Genomic DNA, 21589 nt, shown 5'->3' on the forward strand with positions numbered 1-21589 from the left:
ACTCCAGCTAAATAGAGATGCCTCCAAATACTTTGCGCTAAGTGAAGAATGCTGTTTCTCAGCTCCTCCCACTAATTAGCTGATGTTATTCACTGTTTGCAAAGGAATTATTTACTAGCTTTTCTGACTGACCCTATCTAAGACTCTTAAAACTCCAACAGAACAGAAAACTTAAAACAAAACAAACGTAATATAAGAAAACGATAAAAAATAGAAGTAAGCAAACCTTAAATGAAAATTTTCAAAATAAAATGCATACAGAGATGAGCAATATTCATGCAGAGTATAGCGATTAGTGCCCTCAGAACCCTTGTTTCCCTTAACTCACCCAACATGTCAATCATATCTGCTGTAACTTCATCTGAGTCTGCTGCTTTCCTTGACTTTATTTTTGTTAGTGCTGTACTTCTTCTGCAGAGGGCTCTTATGACTCCCTTCATTGTAGGCTGTGCCTGTGGAAGTACAGCTTATGTAGGGTTTTGTCAATCAGAAGCTACTAGAAGTACATTTCTATCTGTCTTTGGTTGTCCTCTCTACTGGTAGGTGCATTGTTGCTAGCATACTTTATGAAGTGTCTGATGATTTCTTTATCTGTTCATCCTTTTATATTTGCCTGTAGTCTGATAAAGTTTCTTTGTACCATCTACTGAGTCGCTGCAGAGTTTCTCTGATGCCTTATTATTTGCCATTGTGACTGCTGTCACCCTCTCTTTTAGCCATTAAGTATTCCTTCTCAGTCTTTTCTATCTTTTCTGTCTCACACTTCTTCCTATACTCCTTTTTTTGATAAAATCCTGGGTTATTGCATTTCACCATTAGCTCTCCTAATGTACCTCATTTCCATTCCGTGGCTATAAGGAGAAAGACCTACAATCCAATGGGAACATAAGACAAAATTATGTTGAATCAAATGATACCTTTGTGAGACTATCTCTAACATATAGTTCAGATAATGCTCAGATTACTAAGAAAATTAATCAGTTTTGGCCAGTAGTTACACAAGATCCACATCTAAAAGCTATAGTTGCAGAAAGACCCAGATTCTGTTTCAAAAACAAGAAAAATATGAAAAGATTATTATGTACTAACATCCAGACACCAAATACAATAATAGGATGGAAAGGAACAATAAAATGTGGGAATTGTAATATCTGTTGTGTGATAGATGACAGCAACCACTTTACACATCCGGTTACAGGGAAAGACTATATTTTTAACATCAAAGAAACATGTAAAACCTCGGATGTTGTATATTTAGCTACCTGTGAGGTTTGTACATCATTCTGTATAGGAAAAACTAGCCAATGCTTCAAAAGAAGGGTACAGAGACATCAATTGGATATTAAGAACAGGGAAATACATAATGCGTTGGCACAACATGTTGTTATAAATAAAAATCACAAGTTTCTATTTAAAGTCATTGATAGAGCTTTCTCTGGTCCACGCAAAGGGGACATTGAGACTTTGACAGAGCTGAAAGAAACAAAATGGATTATTAACCTGAGGGCAGATCAACCCCCTGGTTTAAATAGCATAGTCCCCCTTAAACCTGTTTTAAAGAACAGAAGATGTAAAGTGTAGTTAATCCACTGTGCCATCTATAAATTTACAACTTTAAAGTCAACTGACAAAGACAATACTATGTGAGCATTATCTGACTGAGACCAAAGTCATTTTTCAGCTTTTGTCAAAGGACAATTCATTGCCCGCTTATTGGCGAACACCATCTTCTTCATATCTTTATTAATAAAAGGAATACATCCTTATATTAAGGAATGAAGAGAATATAATGATGAAAGTTACTTTCATATTTAAGAACAGAAGAAGTATATAACAACAAAACTATTGCGCCATCTATATGACAAACCTGTAATTTGAATTTTGTCTGATGATAGTAACAACAAGTGAATTTTACCTGATTAGGGCAAAATTTATTCTGGCCATTGTTAAAGGATATTATACTGCTTGCTTATCGAACAACATCATTTTCCTCATATTTTATATATTTTTTATTGGTAAAAGGAATGAACTCTTACATTAATGATTAAATGAAAAATAAGATCATGCTACCAATGGTTTAATACATGTTGAAGTCACTTTCAGTGACAAAATCAAAGTCTTTGCTGTTAGTTGAAAGAACTAAAATATTTATGAAAAAAGGGAAGTAATTTCCCTCATTTGCTTGAAAGAGATTGGAAAGTGAACAGTTAGCGTTGCTGTTTTATCCACACGCTTTCCTGTTTTTGGCAAGACTTTGGTATTTTAGAGATAACATCTGAAGCAGGCATTAGTTGTATTTTTTGAAATGTGATATAATTTAGTTGAAGGATACTTATTGTAATTCCATAATTTTAAGTGGCATTATCTTGATTATGCAGGTAAAGATCCATCATACCTGCATAGCATTGTAATGAATAGAAAGTTATATTCACAAATTTCTTCGAAGATTTAATATTTGGAGAGTTTATGAATGCATCTATTTACTTATGGATACTACATCATTTAGAACAGCGCCACCTGTTATTGGTCTTGAGAATTAAAGGAAAATGGAAGAGTAATACTCACTTTGCTCACATTATCATAATAACACAATATACATCCAATCAAAATGAAGGACTGGAACATCTAATTTACATACTCAATAAAGGCGGGAAACAGAAGCATAGAGTTGATTACTTGCAAATTAATCTTGAGATAACAAGATAGGATTGGATGTTGCCTTTGCTTGAAAGAGATTGGAAAGTGAACAGTTAGCGTTGCTGTTCTATCCACACGCTTTCCTGTTTTTGGCAAGACTTTGGTATTTTAGAGATAACATCTGAAGCAGGCATTGGTTGTATTTTTCGAAATGTGATATAATTTAGTTGAAGGATACTTATTGTAATTCCATAATTTTAAGTGGCATTATTTTGATTATGCAGGTAAAGATCCATCATACCTGCATAGCATTGTAATGAATAGAAAGTTATATTCACAAATTTCTTTGAAGATTTAATATTTGGAGTGTTTATGAATGCTTCCATTTACTTATGGATACTACATCATTTAGAACAGCGCCACTTGTTATTGGTCTTGAGAATTAAAGGAAAATGGAAGAGTAATACTCACTTTGCTCACATTATCATCAATAACACAATATACATCCAATCAAAATGAAGGACTGGAACATCTAATTTACGTACTCAATAAAGGCAGGAAACAGAAGCATAGAGTTGATTACATGCAAATTAATCTTGAGATAACAAGATAGGATTGGATGTTGCCAAGTATTCATCAATGGTGATTGGTCAAACAGTATAGAATTTCATATATAAAAGGAAATTGAAGTCCCTAGTGTCTTATACGATCTGAGGAAGACAACAGTCGAAAGCACTTATCGGATATCTTCAAGGGACAGTTTTGAGCTTTTTATTTTTCATTTTATTTTCAAGTTGAAGTTTTATTCGTATTAAAGGACTACATTTTAATTGGAACACTTGTGGATTTTGTTGATTGGCCATCCTTGGGTGGATTTTCTGTCTTTTTTCTGCCAATATTGACTGTTTTTGTAACAAACCACCTTTAGCGTTTGGGAGTTATTTATTCATTTCCATAGCTGGCTCAGTTCTGTAGTCTTCACACATTCTATTTTGAGGTGCTGCCTTTCTTCTTCAACTCCCTGATTTCCTCTTCTTCTTGAAGTACAAGAGAGCCCTGAATATTCCCTTGAATTCCTGTGCTTTTGCTCCAGTCATCTTCCAAGTCATCAGAGTAATCACTGTTGATCGTACAGCCTTCTCTGACCATCATTTGCATCTATGACCACCAATGTTTTATACTGGGAGCCAACTGATTCACTGTGGATGACTTTGCTATCTCTGATCATGGAATTATAGAAGGTATAAGGCAACTAAACCATGTGGTCATTGACAACTTACCTGTACCCTCATTTTGAAGTTATCTCCTCTTTAAAGTATTGGTAGGCCAGTCATAGTGAGATTAAATTTATACATACCCATCCAGTTGTCTAAATCCTTCATAATGGAATATAGTGTGTCCCATTGCTTGATCTGGAGAGAAAGTTTGGACCAGAGAAAGGATAGTCATTGTGTTACACATCTGTCTGTTCACCATGATTTATTTATTTGCTGAAGTAGGTTTAGATCTCTGGTTCTAGTGTTTGCTGGACTGTTTGATTATGGAGAAATAAGAAATCCTGGACTGCCAGCTCCCTAATGGCCCAGAAGGCAAGGCACAGATCACCCCTAAGGAGTCTATAAGACACCAAATACAGGAACAATGCCTCTAGTCTCTCCTGATAGCTCAGGTCCTTTAAGCATATGATCTTTTTAGTCAGGGAGATTTTTTGTCTCTCCAACTGATTGATGTGTTTAGTGTGATACACCCCAAAGGGGATATTGCATTTGATAATGGGCCTGATCAGTGCAGAAACGAAGAGTGTTAAGGACTTCCTTAGAACCGGAGGCAATACCCTTTGTGGCCATTTGTGTTTGACAGAAATATTTCCTGACCACTTTTGAAACATGATGATCAAAGGAGAGGGGAGTTATCTACCCCAGTTCCAAAGTCTCTGACAGTATTTTATTTTTGGAGTGGGAAGTTTTTTATACTGTAAGCTGGGCGGAGGGCTTGTTTATCAAATGTAACAGCACTGCATTTTTAAAAACAAAACTCAAAGGCAAGGTTCATCCAAATATTTTATATCCAAAAAGGCTATTAGTACATTCGAGGTAAGCGCTTTCATCCAAAACAGATGTATGAACTTCATCAGACAATTTCAAAGAATAAAAATCCCTCTGATTGGAAGAAAGAGAGCAGCTTAAGGTTAATGCATTTGCCAATCCTGGTTTGAATGACCAAGTGCTCTCTGAAATGTATTTTGCATTTGAAATCTTTAGAGAGATGATGTACTTATTATTTATTACAGTAATTATATATATATATATATATATATATATATATATATATATATATATATATATTTTTTTTTTTTTAAATATGTATAAACTTATATAGAATGTCTTTGTTGTTAATTTATTACATGATTACCTTCAATGAGGTTAAAACTGAGGAAGGTTTTTTGAAATAAAAAATATACAGTAAGCCAACATATTCAAATAGTATACTGCATTTCAGTAGTAACCATCCTATGCACGTTAAATGTGGCATTATTAAAGGGCAGTTGGTGAGAGCGGCCTGGATGGTCTCTAGTTATGTGGACTTTTTAGAGGAATGTGACCTTATGTGTCAAGTGTTTGCAGACAGGGCTTATCCTAAGTATTTGATTAATAATATTAGGAAGAAAGTTTTCGACAAACGTTTCAAAGGGATTTATAAACCCATTTTAAATAACATGGGGGAAAGTGCTTTGAGTCCAGTGGTATCTCTGCTTGGTGCGGACATGGATGGGAACTCTATTGTTCCTGCTGGGACCCTTGTTCATGGTGGTGAAGGGATTCCCAGTAGGTCTGAATTGGGAGAGAGATTTTCCTGCCCTTTCGTGACTACGTTTTCCCGTGATAGTTATTCTATACAAGATATAGTTAATAAGAATTGGATTGTTTTGAAAAGTGATCCTGTTATGGAGGCCCTGTTTGGTGAATACCCTGAAATTGTTTTCAGGAGGGGGAGGAATATTAAAAATGTTTTGGAGCAAGTGCAGGATACTAAGATACAAGGTAAAATGACATCTTGTGGGGCATGTAGTCAGTGTAAACACATTTTAATTACATCTAAGGTGAAGATTTGTAATAAAGAAATCAGTGTTAAAGGGAAATGTAATTGTCACACTCAAGGAGTAGTATATGCGGCTTTGTGTTCTAACTGTTCCAGCTTTTACACTGGAAAGACTCAAAGGAAGTTGGCCCAGAGAATATACGAACATCTGTATGATGTTTGCCGTTGTGATGAAAAGAATGCCTTATATAGGCATATTAAAAAATTCCCTGACACTTTGTGATTTCTACCTGGGTTCTTTTGCAGTAAATTATTGTGGTTTAATTCAGCTGTTTGGTTAATTTTTTTCATTTTTACAAGTTGGTGTTTTTTACGGTGTTTTTATCTTCAATTAGTTAATTTAATAGAAGTAAATAAATACTTATTTTAGGGAGTATATATCTTTAAGTTGCTAATAGGGGATGTGATGTCATAATGCTTTTGAACTATTTATACTGGCTATCATGCTGATGGGTCTGTAATTCCTGGGGTCTATGGTGGGACCCCTCTTATGAAGTGGCATCACAACTGCTATGCTCCAAGCCTCAGAGACAAAGCCAGTAGATAAGCCAGTAGATAAGCTTAGGCTGAATGTCTGTAAGAGCTGGTCCACTACTGCATGGTTAGTGTTGCTCAGCAGGTAGCCTGGTATGTTATCAGGTCCCATAAAGAATGTATGTATGTTATCAGGTCCCATAGAGGATGTGTGTATGTTGTCAGGTCCCATAGAGGATATATGTATGTTATCAGGTCTCGTAGAGGATGTATGTATGTTCTCAGGTCCAATAGAGGATGTATTTTTTATTTTGTAGATTTAACAAGTGATTAGCAAGTGTTCTTGTGTGATGGTAAGGGGTTAGAGATCACTGGGTATTTGTGCAGTTTGTATAGATGTTTCTGGAGTGAAATTTGCAGTGAATTTTTTGCTAATATATTTGCAATATTCACCAGCTAGATAAAAAGAAAAATAAATGAAGCAATTGAAGTAGCTGCAAGTTACCTCGCAACTGTACTGCCTCATATTTTTGGATTTTTCCTCATAAAAATTGTGTTTTTTTATAATTTACTGGGATGATCTAAAGATTAAAGTCACTAAATAATGACATGTATTTGAGTTTCAGACTTCATATCCTCCAGAAAATGCATGCTAACACAAATCCTGTTATTCTAGCAACTTTCTAAATCTTTACAAGCAAAATTTAAAATGTGTCTCTATTTTCTGGGCCTTTCTCCCCCCATTTTGTTGGGCTTTGTCCAGATTTCTTGAGGTAAGAAGTTAAGAGGTATGTTTACTTTTCCCTAGCAGTGGTTTAAAAAAGTGTATTTAGCAAATGTAGGAACATAAATAAATAAATAAAGTAAAATGTGTGTGTGTGTGTGTGTGTGTGTGTGTGTGTGTGTATACATGCGTGTGTGCGTGTGTGTGCATGCGTGCATGTATATCTGTGTGTGACAGAGACAGACCGACAAACAGAAAGCTCATATCTTTCAACTTCTTTGCTCAAGGATTCTATACAAAGCCAAAATAATGGGGATACAAAGGCCCAAATCACCCGCGGTGGTGGTGCTGCGGTAGCGTTGTCGCCTCTCAGTAAGACGCTGACTGGTTCGATTCTCAGCTAGAGCGTCTTCTGCGTGGAGACATGCATGAATGGGCGTACCTTCATTGAAGGTTGTGTGTCAGGCCTGGCAAGCCGGTACGTAAAAATCAACTGCCAATCATTAGCGGACCGGAGTTCCGCTGTGGCGACCCCTAACCGGGAAAAGCCAAAAGACACAAACAAACAAAGGCCCAAATCAGGGACAATTTTTAAATATTACTCTCTTTCCCTTAAAACATAATAGAACAACAAGTTTTGCATCAACATGCATTTTCTTAACAATATATAATGTTTGTCTTTATCAACAGACTGAAATTCTTAATGATTTACTAGAAAATCAAAAATTATATGAAGGCAAGGCAAAAATATGAAGCAAAATCTGAGGCGTACAGCAAAACTGGACAATTTAGAGGTATAACACACACATGCACATGACTTGCTTTAATAGATGATAAGGTAGCTTTGTTTCTAGCATAGAATCAAAAGGCAATAAGAATAAATATATGATTTACCTACTATGTTGTCATTGCTCTGTCTCTGTAATGAATAAAAGGCACAGATTTTATTGCTGCCCATTAATGACTGGAGTATGGGAACAATTATCAGCATTGGCCTGTATGGTTTTATCTTTTCAAGGCCCCTGTGGAATCAGTTTCTGTTTTGCACTTACAAACACACATATGTTTGAGGACATAAAGCTTTGGTGGTTAGATGGTAGCTGCAGTTAGCTGTGAATCATATAACCATGCAAGCAAAGGTAGAAGTCCTCAGATGCTGAATGAGCAGATTAACTGACTGACCTTAAATAAAACAGGCTGAAAGGTTCTGAGGGTCAGCAAAAATATAATAGTAACACCATATCTTCAGTGTCAAAATAAAAAAATAACCTAATGTACCAGCTGTAGAGGAAATTGGTGGTACTCCAGCAACCATTCATCAATACCCCTTGTTAGTATAGGAACTAGACGAGGGTAAGACTGAGTCATGCTATCATATTAATGTCAAATAGAACAATCTATGGCTTAAGACCAGTAAGAAAAGTGTGTTAATTCTCATTGCTGAGGTATTGTATCCAGGCAGCCACGTATTCCTTCAGTGATGCTCTGATGATAAGCAAGTCTTGTAGTATTATGAACAGCTTCAAAAAATGACATTCTCTTCCTCAACTGTGCTTGGAGATGCATCACACCTTGTGTGACAGCTAATCAAAGAAGAGCACTAAAGACATTACACTGCTTTATAATTTTTTGATGCACAGTCTGATGTGGCCTGCAAATGTTAAAACAGATATAGTGCCATTATCCAAAATGCACTTGTTCAACACCCACTTCATCGTGTATCACTCAGTGTAGTACCGAAAACAGTTCCTTAACTGACATTTTCTAGTTGGTCATAACCCTGATGTGTGAAGTTTTTCCCTGGGTACTCTCTAATTATATATTTTTGCTTCCAGTTCAACACACACACACACACACACACACACACACACACACACACACACACACACACACACACACACACACACACACACACACACACACACAGTTCTACACAAGTATAACTCAGATGATACAAATCCCAGCATATAACAATTTATCCTTTTGAGTAAAATACATAATAGGAATTTGTTTCAATGCACTGGCATTCAAGTTCTTACTTCAGTAAATTTTAATCTTGTTTACTATTAACATCTTCAATTTAAATATGAAATAACATACTTATTCGTGGCCACTCTAATCATTATGTTAGCAAACAAGGCATAATTCGTCAGTTATGTCACGCAGAGTGGCTGATATGCCTTGTATTTGCTTTTGTTAGCAACTCGCTTTGGGTGAAAAATTAAAATGTACAGTTGTGTAAATAAACTTAACATAGCAGTAGAAGCTTGGCTGATCACTGCTGTAGTAGGCTAAGCTATATGCAAGGATATAACAGCACGACAGCTTCCAAATCTTCATGGCACCTTCCACACACTCAAACCATTAGTTAACTTGAGCTGAGCTGACTAGAAAGACAGGTTTTGGTACCAAGCCCTTCAGACCTTTCATGCCAACAGACAGAGGAAGGCTGATCCCTGAAAGGACAATGCTAGGAACAACCAACTATAAAAGTCCACACCATGGCAAAAACAACAAATCAAGAAATAAGGAAGATGTATGGAGGGAGTGGCTACTGCAGTAACAATCATTTGAACATCTATTTTTATGGTAAGTTTACTTACACAGCTGTACTATGATTTTCATATTGATCACTACTGCAGTTGTCAAAGCTATCTGGATAGATTGCCATAGCTTCTAAATTTTGGGAGGTGGAATGAGATTAGTCCAGGCACCCCTGGAAAATGGTCCTGGCAAAGCCTGATCTAGACCTAGAAAAGAAATCAAACTCACAGTGTTTTTAAAAGAATGTACAGAGGACCAAGTTGCCACTTCCAAAATGCTTCTAGAATCCAAATCTTTCCAAAACACCATAGATGAGGCCAAGGTCCTGGCAGAATGGACCATGACCCTGTCTGGAGTAGTTTTGTTTTGGTGAGAATTTGTTTGTGTCTTTCGGCTTTTCCCAGTTAGGGGTCGCCACAGTGGAACTCCGGTCCGCTAATGATTGGCAGTAGATTTTTACATGCTGAGTTTGCCAGCCCTGACGCACAACCTTCAATGAAGGTACGCCCATTTCACGCATGTTTCCACACAGAAGACGCTCTAGCTGAGAATCGAACGGCACAATGTCTTGCTGTGAGGCGACAATGCTACCGCAGCACCACCACCGCAGTATAGATAATAACCTTAGACAACCATTTGGAAAAAGTCTGCTTTGATACAGGCTGTTCCTTCTTACCTTAACAAGAAATGAAGAATTGATATGAAGATCAGAAAGATTTAGTTCTGTCAAGTTAGTTCCTGAATTGTCTATGGGCATCCAAGGTAAGGAGTATTCTTTCTACCACATTTTTAGGTTTAGGAAAGAAAATGGGAGATGGATAGTTTGGCTTAAAGTAAACTTGGATACCACTTTAGGCACAAAAAAGGATTAGTTCTCACGGAAACTCTGTCCTTATGGAAAATGAGGTAACTCAATATAAGAGCTTGCAACTCAGATTTCTTGCAAAGTGGTCAGAGCAGTCAGTAAAACTGTTTTCCATATTAAGAACCTCAAGTCAGCCAGATTAGCTGGTTCAAATGGAGCAAATGTTAGTTTCTCTATCACAAGACATAAGATTCCAAGGAGAGGCCACCAGTTTTCATGGAGGCCTCTTACACATAACCCTTTTCAAAAATATTGTAACAAGAGAATGCATTGAAAGAGAGGATTCATGGGTAAACATGCTGAAATGGTCAATAAAATGAACATTAATTGAGGAGTAAGAATGGCCATAAGATAATCACACAAAAATTGGAAAACCAGAGAACAGCCATCCCTGAATGGGTGCTAGTTGTGTTGTTGATGCCAACTAGAAACCCTTTTCCTTTTGCTAATATATGATTTTTTAGTAGCAGACTTTCTTTCATCCATTAGTACTTGCTGCACATCCTCAGCAAACAGGAGTCTAAGTGGAATTAAGACCCTATCATCCAGGCAGCCAGTTGTTGATTTGGGTCTGGGTATATTAAACACTCCTGATCATGTGTGAGGAAGCTTGTGGTTAATTGTTAACCACTCCATCTTCTCTTCCTCTTCCCCTCTCAGCTCTCAACACTTTACCACAACTACTCATTTAATGTCTTTATGATATTCTACTAACCTTGAATTTCTCTCTGATTGTTAGCTAGAATCTAACATTTTATATTATATTTTATATACTTAATATGTACCATGGCTGTTTAACCCCTCAATATTACTCTTGTATACTAACATATGTATAAGCTGTATTCTGTTTCTCCTGTGTGTATACATTTGTATGTTAATATTGTATGATGTTTTGTTTTAGTTTTTGTTTATCTGTGGAGCTTTTCTCCCTGGGTCTCTACTGAAAAAGGGCTCTGCAGCCCATTTGGACTAACCCAGCTAACAAATGTCAAATAAATAAATAAATAAATTGCCCCTGACCATTTCAAAAAGATGGGAGAACCACTGTTACCTGAGCCAGAAGGGAGTCACCACAATGATCCTGGGGGACTCCTTCTGAATCCTCGAAAGTACCCGTGATATCAGTGGAAAGAGTGAAAAGCATATAGAAACATTCCTGACAAAGGAAAAGAAAAGGCTTTTGTCTTCAAGGACTTCTTGCATGGAGTTTTAGAGAAGAATCTTGCCAGCTGATTATTCAGAGATGAGGCAAATAGATCTACTTGAGGAACTCCCCACCGATGGATCTAATTTTAGAAGACCCCCTGATCTCATTTCCAATCATGAGGGTTTGCCCTTGTCCTGATCAGCTTGTCTGCCACACAGTTTTGCTCTGATGGAATGTAGGATGTCTGTAGAGTGAGATTGTGCCATAAAGCTATATCCCAAGCTAAAAGTGGTAGTCTGCAAAATAGGGAATGACCTGGTTTCATTTTGCTTATTAATGTACCACATGACTGTGCTATTGTCTGTAACAACTTGAAGAGGTGCTGGAGCCAAAGACAATTCAAGGAGTTTTGTGCCTTAATCATCGCAAGCATCTTTTTCATATTTATGACGTTGCATCTATTCTTGGTGTCCCAAACACTTTATACTTTTGTCCCTCCTAATACTGCTTCCTAAACAATGTCTGAGGTTTCTGTGGTGACTGATTGCTTTGGATCAGAGAGGGAGAAGGGTAGACCTGGATTTAAGGATATTTGCTGTCTCCACCAAATGATTTCCCTTGCAACAAACCTTAGCACTGGAATTTGAAAGAACAAAGGATGTTGGTGCTAGGACTAAAGAGACTTCAGATATGTGTAGTCTTGTCAGGGGTGTCATGAGAATCATAGATGCCATGACACCCAGAATCCTTAGGTATTCTCTCATAGTGACCGAAGTCTCAGTGGAAAACCTTAGAAATATATCTAGCTGTAGATCTATTTTTAGTGAGAAATAAAAGCTCTTTTAACTGAAGTGTCTACCTGACACCCCAGAAAAATAAACTTGTGTGAAACAGTCAAAAAAGACTTTTGAATATTCTTTTAGAATTTTAGCTTGTGTAAGAGATCTCTCACCCAAGTGAGAGATTCCTGCCACTTTGAAAAAGACACTGTAAAGATAAGCAAGCCATCTAAGTATGGAAAAATATGGATACTCTGTAGCCTGCAATGAGCTATAACTGCAGCTACACACTTTGTGAACACTCTTGGTGTAGTGGATAGTCCAAAGGTAAGGCAGAGAATTGATAATATGATCCAGACACACAAATCCTTAAGAAATGCCTGAAGTTTGGATGAATAGGGATGTGATAACAAGCACCTATTAAATCTAAAATTACCAGGAAACTTGAATGAGGAAGAACAGGTAACAGGTTTGAAGTGACAGCATTTTTAACTCAGGCACTATAAAAAACAGGTTTAGGAAAGAAAGATCCAGAAGTGGTCTGCAAGCATTTTCTTTCTTTTGTACTAATAACATCCTTGAATAATAACCCTTTCCCACATAGGAAGGAGGAACTGGTTCTATCACTCCCTGGGACAGCATGTGATGAATGACAGGTGGAAATACAAGAGTCTGGTGCAGTGGATGACGGATTACTTCCCTGGAAAGTCGGAATTTTCTCCCACTGTCATCTATAATGTTGATAGATGATATTCAAAACCCATTTGTCTGAAACTATTAGTTTCCAAAGAGAAGTGGAGATTCAGGCTTTCTGGAAGGGAAAAGAGACTGCCAGGGTGAGAAGTGGGACAAGTTCCCTTAAGCAGTCATTCTGACATGCATGTTCCTTATTTTGGGGGATGTCTGAATTCCTTCTGGAACCTCTTGATATTTTTTCTTTAACATATATTTACCTGCATTTTCTTGAGACTGTTTATTTTGTTTTTTGCTAAATTTAGATGAGAGATTAGAGAATTCCTTAGAAAATTTAGAAAAGGAGAGGTGACAAATCTTAAGAGATTCCCTGTATCAACTCAGCCCTCTCATCACATTTTTTAGATCACCTCTGAAGCAGAGAGGCCAAAAACAAAATCTCTCTCCAAAGGAGAAAAATCTCATTTTTAACATCATTTGGGAAGTTCTGAGAACTCAGCCAGGTAAACCTCCTCAACACAGTACCAGTGGCCAAGACCCTGGAAAAATTAAGAACTGAAACATACACATACTGCAAACAATAAGAAGAGACTTGTACAATAGGAGAAACTGCATTATTTATAGCAGATTTTTCCTCACAAGAAGAAACTACAGACAAAACATTCCTCATGCTTTCATAATTAGGCAGACCAAACATTAACATATGAGCCTGAAAATTAAAAATTCTGAAAATCAAGGTTTCAGAAGCATACACTGTTTTCCTATATTTATGAATAGTCTCCCTATCCTTATCAGAAACAGTAGGATTGGAAATAACTATTTGTTATCAGCAGTAGGATTAACTAAAGCTATAGCTCCTGGATCAGGTTTGGGAAGAGTGTATAAAAACTTACAAGACCGAGGAACGTTATATATCCCATTTGCCTTTTTAGGGAAAGCTGGCTGATTATTAAGAAAATTGCAAGCAGTAACACATCCTCCAAAGCTGACAGAACTGGAAGAATGTGTGAAGGTTCTGGAAACTCCAAACCATAACAATTCACAGTATTTTCTGAGGGATTGAGAAACCTCAGTGTTCTTCCACTGAAAACACTGGGAAATTCTGGAAATAGTCTCATAGAAAGGAACCCCCCACAGGGAGAATCAGAAACTGAGCTCTCCTCTAAGTCTTTATCAGAAATCTGAGGAAGAAATCTTGTGTGTGTCCCTTCATTTTCCTGTCCTGATTCAGAATCTTGAATCTCTTCAGGAAAAGAGGTACCCGTCTTTCTTTTGCCAGAAACTATTTTCTAAGAAGGATCAGTAGCCTGAATTAAACTCAGAGTCAGGCTAAGTAAAATTCATGTCAAAGAAAATTTGAGGAGAACATACATGTTTAGTTTTCTGTTTATTTTTGACAAGAAAACGGGGCTAACTGTGCTTTTAATGGAAGCAGCACCTTCCCCTGGGATTTGCACAGCATCCTGACAAAACAGTGAAGCCTTCTGTGTTCCCTCTCCCAGGACCAAGAGTGGGTCTCACTTGCCCACTGAAGGTACCCCAATAGCTGCAAAGGACACGACTAACCCCTGATCCAAAAATGGCTGTAGGTGCTACAACAGAGGATAAGATGAGTTTTCTGAGGTACAACTAATGGCCACAGCAGAGTCACCCACCTGCCATTAAGGCAAATTGCTTGCCTGCTTTGGTGGAAAAGTTTGTTTGCTTAACTTTTTCTTTTTTTTTTTGTGGCTGGAAGAAGGACTGACCATGGAACAGAAAGTTTGTTCCATGGTCAAGCCTAAAGCAATGCCTCTTTCCCAGGGGAAAATAAGCAGCAAAAGCCAGATAAATCTTTAAAATTCACTTTTTATTTACAGAAAAACACAGTAAAATTCACTTTAAAACTCTTTCCCAGCCCCTCCAAAAAATAACATGAAACACAATTCCTCCACAGAAAAAAAAATGTTTCTTAAATACTGTAAACTTTTAAATTGACAGGAAAAAAGAGTGCTCCCATTTACAAGTACAATACAGTCTTGTGACATTCCATTCCATTAAAACACAAACTCCTAGCTTTAAAGTAACTTTCCTGAACAGGAAAGTGTTAACTAACAATTTTTAAAAAGGAAGGTATTTCTCTGAAGAGAACTTATCTGCTCAGCAAAGGAACAGCACAAGCCAGCCACTGATTCTTGAAAGCTATAGAGAAACATATTGTTTGTTGGCAGGAAAGCTCTGAAGGGATTGCCATGTGGAAGGTGCACTGATGCTTTGGAAGCTGGCTGGCTGATATCCTTGCAGGATATAAGTTGTATAGCTTAGGCTACCACAGCAGTGATCAGTATGAAGAACATTGCAAGATACATGTTAAGTGGGATAACTTTAATGAGCAGAATTACTTCAAATGTCAAAAAAGTGGTAAATGTGAAGACAAGTAATCACAGCTGTTCAAACACTCCTGAGTCTAGAATATGTTAGGTTTAACTGACTACTCTGTGAAGCTTCTTCTACTTCTGTTGGTCAAATATAGTAAAAGTGACTTTTAGATATCACGTTTTCTCTGATTATCTGCAGGTTAAAGATGACCCGGATACAAGCTTCAGTGAAGAGAATTTAATCCTTACAACTGTGGATCTGTTTTTCGCTGGCACCGACACCACTTCTACAACGTTGCGTTGGGCTTTACTTTTCATGGTACTTTATCCAGATATACAGAGTAAGTATGGGGTACAAAGACAGAGGAAAACTGATAGAATTTATGACAGGGTCTCCTGTCACACAGAACTGTTGTACCAGATGAAATAGGTTACTATAGGTAGTGTTCTAAATGCAATTAAAGGGAAAATATTGCTTCTATTCACTTGATAAAAATGTTTATATTATGGTATTATGTTTATAGTATGGTAATGTTTGTTGTATCATAACACTTTTATCATTTTGGAAAAGCGTGAATTTATTTGGAACTACATATGTTACATGATATAATGTTCTTCCTCCATGTGTAAGACAAATAGCATGCTGTTTACTTATTTTTCCTGACCTTTTTAGGAATATTAGTAAATTAAAAATGTATTTCTTCTTTTTTTTGCCATCTTACAATAATTTGCATTGCCACCTAGCTTTTATTTCTTAAAGAGTATTATAATCTGATAATTTGCCATTACAGATGTCAAGCTCAAACACATGCAGCAATAGGAGATAAAAATGGAACCGACAAAAGTTGAAAATAAACTTAATAACAATAGGGTAGCAACATTAGGGTAGCAAGTGATATAAATGAGACAAATGTGCATAGTCAGGATGCCATAAATTTGCAAACCTTAAGTTGAGCCTCAAAGCAAAGTGTTGTCATCACAGCTGTATGTTCTAAAGTAAAGCTGACGAGTGAGCTGTGCATGTCTTAAAGTACATCTAGTCAGCCATGATTGCCACTGTGTCAAATAGTTCAGGAGTAACACTGATTTTTTGGATCTTTAGGAAAATGTAACAGTAAAATAAATCTAGCAAAAACAGTCTCTGACACACTGTTGTAACATGTGGAACAGATGGTTCAGGAAGACAGCACTCAGATAGCCCAATAAACCTGTCTTGCAACAGAAGGATGAACTAATATTTGAAGCCCCCAAATTCCCCACTTAATAAACTTAATGGGAGATTAACTTGCCATCTCATCACCTCTGATAACCACAGTGGTTATTTTGGAGATGAGATATGCAAATTTCTGTGCTACAGTACTAGAGCACTTGCTGTTATAACTTTATGTTTTTTTTTTTGGGGGGGGGGGCTGAGTCTGCTTATCCTGAAACATGATGTAGGATTCCAAACTAATATCGGTTTGCTACAAATCCATAAACAGAAAATGTACAGGAAATACAACTACTGAAATTGGTCTGAGCAGACAAGGTCTAGAAAGCCTTTAATACTGTAAGAAAAACAAACCTAGACATATCCAAATCCATGTACCAAGACAGCAGTACTACTTAATGGATGCCCCCCAACAAAAAAAAAAACAATAAAAGTAAAAAAAAAATGCTCACTAAACACGAAACACTTATTAATAAAACTCTTGGTGATTATTACTGCCTCAGCTACACAGCAAGTTTTCAAGGGGAGTGAAATAAAAAATGCTTACAAAGATTAAATAGTATAAATAGCAAATGAAGCTAAAACAGCCAACAAAATTAGAAAAACAGTAAAGAATTCCAGGATATGGATACCTAAAATGAAGTGATAGTTCTGGCCCATTAGAAGTGAGAATTTGAAACTTTATCATCATCATCAGCCCGCCTTTTCCCATTTTTTCTACATGGGGTTGGGGTATCGTGTTAACTGCCACTAACTTTCTCGATTGAGTGTTATTTGAAACTTTAAAATATACAAAATCCTCCCTCTATTTCATCAAATACTCTACATTATAACCCAGTATATCAGAAGAAATTATTTTAAATAACCACATGGTAAATATCCGCACTGTAGCATTCCTTGAAATAAATGCCATCTGGATTATGATGACAGAGAGTGGCATACTTTTAAAATGTTCTTTTATACGTATTTAAAAGTTATTTTTTGTTTTCCATACATGCATAAAATTACTTGGAAAAAAAGAACTTTAATTACTTGATTAGTAGTAAGCAAGTAAGTATAACAGATATGTGTGTTTCAGATAAAGTGATAACTATTTAAAACCTATTTACCAATGGCTTCAGTTTCTGTAACAATTAAAGGTCTAGCTTCAACTGACACTGATTACACAGTCACTGTATTTCTTGCTATTGAAATTATATAAGAAATTAAAAGCTGTTTCCATGTCATTGTTACATAAGGATTCATCATCATCATCAGCCCCCCCCCCTTTCCCATTTTCTACATGGGTCTGGGTATTGTGTTAACTGTCGCCATCTCTCTCGATTCAATGCCAACTCCAGCCTTCTCTGACACTCATATTGACTGTCACAGATCTTTCACACAATACTTCCACCTCTTTGCTGGGTGTCCTCATTTCCACATCTTCTTCTTGCCTCTCACAGATCTTCTTCACCAGATTGTCTTCTGTTTTTCTGCACATATGTCCGAACCACCATAATCTGTTCTCTGTGATCTCTTCTACAATTTGAGCTACTTTGGATTTTGCTCTTATGTCCTTATTTCTTCATCTGTCCCACAGTGTGCATCCTACCACCCACCTCAGGCACTTCATTTCCATCACCTCTAGCTTCTTTATCTGCTCTGCCTTTATTGCCCAGGTTTCTGTACCATACTGTAGTACTGGTTGCACCACTGTCTTGTACACCTTACTTTTCAGCTTCTTTGGTATTCTCCTGTCATAGACTACAACTGAGACTCTATGCCAGTTTGCTGTAGCCCCCCCCCCCCGATTCTAGATTTGAACTCTTCGTTCAGACTTCCCTTCTCTTCAACCACTCCTCCCAAATACTTGAAGCTATTTACCTGTTCCAGTATCTTCCCTTCTATCTCAATTCTCAGCTTCTTCTCATTTCCCCAATTTGCTGCCATTACCACTGTTGTATCTGCTCAGTTTCATCCCATGTGCCTTCAGTTTTGCATTCCATTCCCTTACCTTTTGCTGAAGTTCTTGCTCAGAGTCTGTCTGTAATGCCACATCGTCTGCATAGAGCAACTTTATTGATATGTCCCCTCTGACCTGTTTGCTAATGAGTCCATCACCAGTATGAACAGCAGTGGGCTCAGAGCTGATCCGTGGTGTACACCCACTCCCAGTGGGAACCCGTCTGTGAGGCCAAACACTGTTCATACTTGAGTCATTGGGTCCTTGCAAATAGCTTGCACTAATTCTACCAATGTTTCTGGGATTTTGAGCCATGGCAGTACTGCCTAGATCATGTTTCTTGGGACCTTGTCATATGCATTCTCCAAGTCTAGGAATGCCCAGTTGGACTCTTTCCTCATCTCTAGCTTCTTCTCAACTATCTGTCTCACTGCAAACATCGGGTCAGTGGTGCTGCATCCTGATCTCAATCTGAAGTGCTCTTCTCCCATCTTACATTCTACTACTCTGTGTATCTGTTTATTAGTCACCTTCTCCAGAACTTTCATGCAATATGACAGGAGTGTGATGCCTCTGTACTGCCCACAGTTGTGGATGTCCCCTTTGTTCTTGTACACTGGCATGAGTATGCCTATTCTCCTGTCATCTGGGATACACCTTTCTTTCCACACTGCTATTAGTACCCTCAGGAGCCATTTCTCCCCTATCTCACCCAGCATCTTTGTCATATCTGCTGTGACCTCATCTGAGCCTGCTGCTATCCCTGACTTCATCTTCCTTAGTGCTGTTCTTACTTCTTCTAGGGTGGGCTCCTCTTCTTCTCTCACTGTAAGCTGTTTCTGGAGCAGTACAGCTTCTGTGGGGTTTTCTTAATTCAGAAGCTGCTGGAAATAGGTTCATAGGTAGATACTAGGCTATCTGCCCGAGGGCATTTACAAGCCTAGCCAGAGTGTGTCGGGATTAATTAACTGATCTTCTGTCAAGCAGAGCCAATGATCCCAGGGTGTATTTTCTGTTACCCATCCACTTGCCAAGGTTTCTCTTGAAGAGTGTTAGAGGTTTATCTCACTAGAGCGCGTGTCTCACAGTGACTTGGATTTCGTTAGGTGGAGCATGTCCATCAATTCTGAGTTGGACATGGCTTTATAAGTCTAGCAGAGATCACCTCTGAGTAAGCAATATGCCACTGAGTACAGCCGGAGTTTTTTCAGTTGGGCTGCATAGGACATATGTTTGAGACCAGTAATCCTCTTGGTGTGGTACTTTTGTGGTCTTTCCAGCTGTTGGAAGTGTCTTGTAAGGTACATCCCAAATGGGGCATTGTACTCTATGATGGGCCTAATGAGTGACGAGAAGAGGGGCACTATAACTTCTTTATTTCTAGATGCACACTCTTTAGTAATTAGATGGGACACGTAGAAGGATTTCCTAACTACTTTGGCAATATGATTGTCAAAGGAGAGCTTACTATCTACCTGGGTCCCCAGATCTCTTATTACCTCTTCTGTATTAAGGGGGCTGCCACCTATGTAGTAATTTGTGGGTGTTTTGTTTTTCCCAAATGGGATGACTATGCATTTTTTGGCTTTTAGCTTGAGGCCATGACTTTGACACCAGGTGTCCGTCTCAGTAAGGCCCTTTTGGAGGATGTCCATGTCAGCCGGAGAGTCAATTATGGCTCCCAGTTTGCAGTCATCAGCGAACTTGGTTAGCCATAGTCCTCCTGTGTTTGCCTGTACTTCTGAGAAGTATATGCCAAACAGTAGGAGTCCCAGGACCGAGCCTTGTGGGACACCACTTGTGACTGGTTTAGAGTTGAACCTGTAGCCCGCTATTCTTACCATGTGAGTTCTGTCTGTAAGCCAGTTGGCAACCCATCTTATGATGTAGGGGTTTATGTTCAGGCTGGTGAGTTTTTCTGTAATACCCAAGTGGGGAATGGTGTTGAATGCCTTGGCAAGGTCAAGGTAGGCTGTGTGAACCAACTTTCCCTCGTCTATGGCCTTGGTGACTGTCTCAAAGAAGTCAACCAGGTTTAGTAGGCATAATCTGCCCTTAACAAAGCCAAACTGGGTCAGGTCAAGTGTTTGGAGGTTCCCAATGTCTTTGTTAATGAGTTCCATGATGATGTGCTCCATAGCCTTGCAGACCAGGCTAGTCAGGCTTATGAGGCGATAGTTACCAGGGTCAGTTGTGGCCCCTCCTTTGTGGAGAGGAATAACCATTGCTGTGTGCCATTCTATGGGCAGGTAGCCTGTGGAGAGGTTGAGGTTGAACAGCGTGTTTAGGTGGGGGGGTTAGTTCATTCTGTAGTTCATGCAAGATGCAGCCTTGGACACCATCTGGTCCCATTGACACTGTGTTTTTGGCTTTCGAAAGGGCTGTTTTCACCTGTGCATCTGTGATTTTTGGGGCACTACACTTTTCCAGTATTGTTGTGGGCCCTTTTGAAGGTGAGAAGGGGGTGAAGTTTGCATTGAATCTATCTGCCAGGATGTTGGCAATATCAGTAGGTTCAGTATATTTTGTGCTATTTTGCACTAGTTCAGTGCATATCTGCAAGTTGCCACTTAGATTCTTAACATAGCTAAAGAAGGCTTTGTGGTTATCTTTTGAATCCTTGGCTATTTGTCTTTCGAAGTTAGTCTTGGATGATTTCATGAGAGACCTCAGTTTCTTACTGATACTGATCAGGGATGTCTTTCCTTCTTAGGATTTGCCTTTTGTCTGAACTAGTTTCCTCCTTCTATTGTATAGCCTGTTTATTGCAGGGATCCACCAAACTGGTTTCCTTCTCTTAGAGGAGTGAGTCTTGGTTTTGCTAGGGATGGCATGATCCATGCATCCTTGTAGGTGCTCATAGAGTGCATTTGTAAAGGTTTCTGCATCTTCGGCAGCATTATCCTTTAGCGTGGGGGCTGTGAAACTTACCAACGCTGTCTTAAGTAAGGTGAAGTTTGCTTTAGAAAAGCTTTTTACTGTGGTTTCCTTAGTTGGGGGTGGTGGTGGGGTGTGGACATCCAGAGTGATTAGTTTATGGTTTGATCTAACCAGTGACAGGTTGACCTCCAGTGTGGAACACCTGTCGCCCATTTTGGTGATGACCAGGTCCAACATG

General features: G+C 38.2%; 1 protein-coding gene across 1 annotated transcript in view; it reads left to right on the forward strand.

Annotated features, from left to right (window-relative positions):
- The window catches only part of LOC122801321 (cytochrome P450 2D4-like), a 719831-nt gene that overhangs the window by 395171 nt on the left and 303071 nt on the right, over positions 1-21589 (forward strand). The window contains exon 6 of the mRNA XM_044070893.1: positions 15519-15660. Coding sequence (XP_043926828.1) covers positions 15519-15660 — 142 coding nt within the window. The remainder of the gene's footprint in view (positions 1-15518; positions 15661-21589) is intronic.

Source organism: Protopterus annectens, chromosome 1.part0 (assembly GCF_019279795.1).
Source record: "Protopterus annectens isolate FY-2018-M chromosome 1.part0, PAN1.0, whole genome shotgun sequence".
NCBI lineage: Eukaryota > Metazoa > Chordata > Ceratodontiformes > Protopteridae > Protopterus > Protopterus annectens.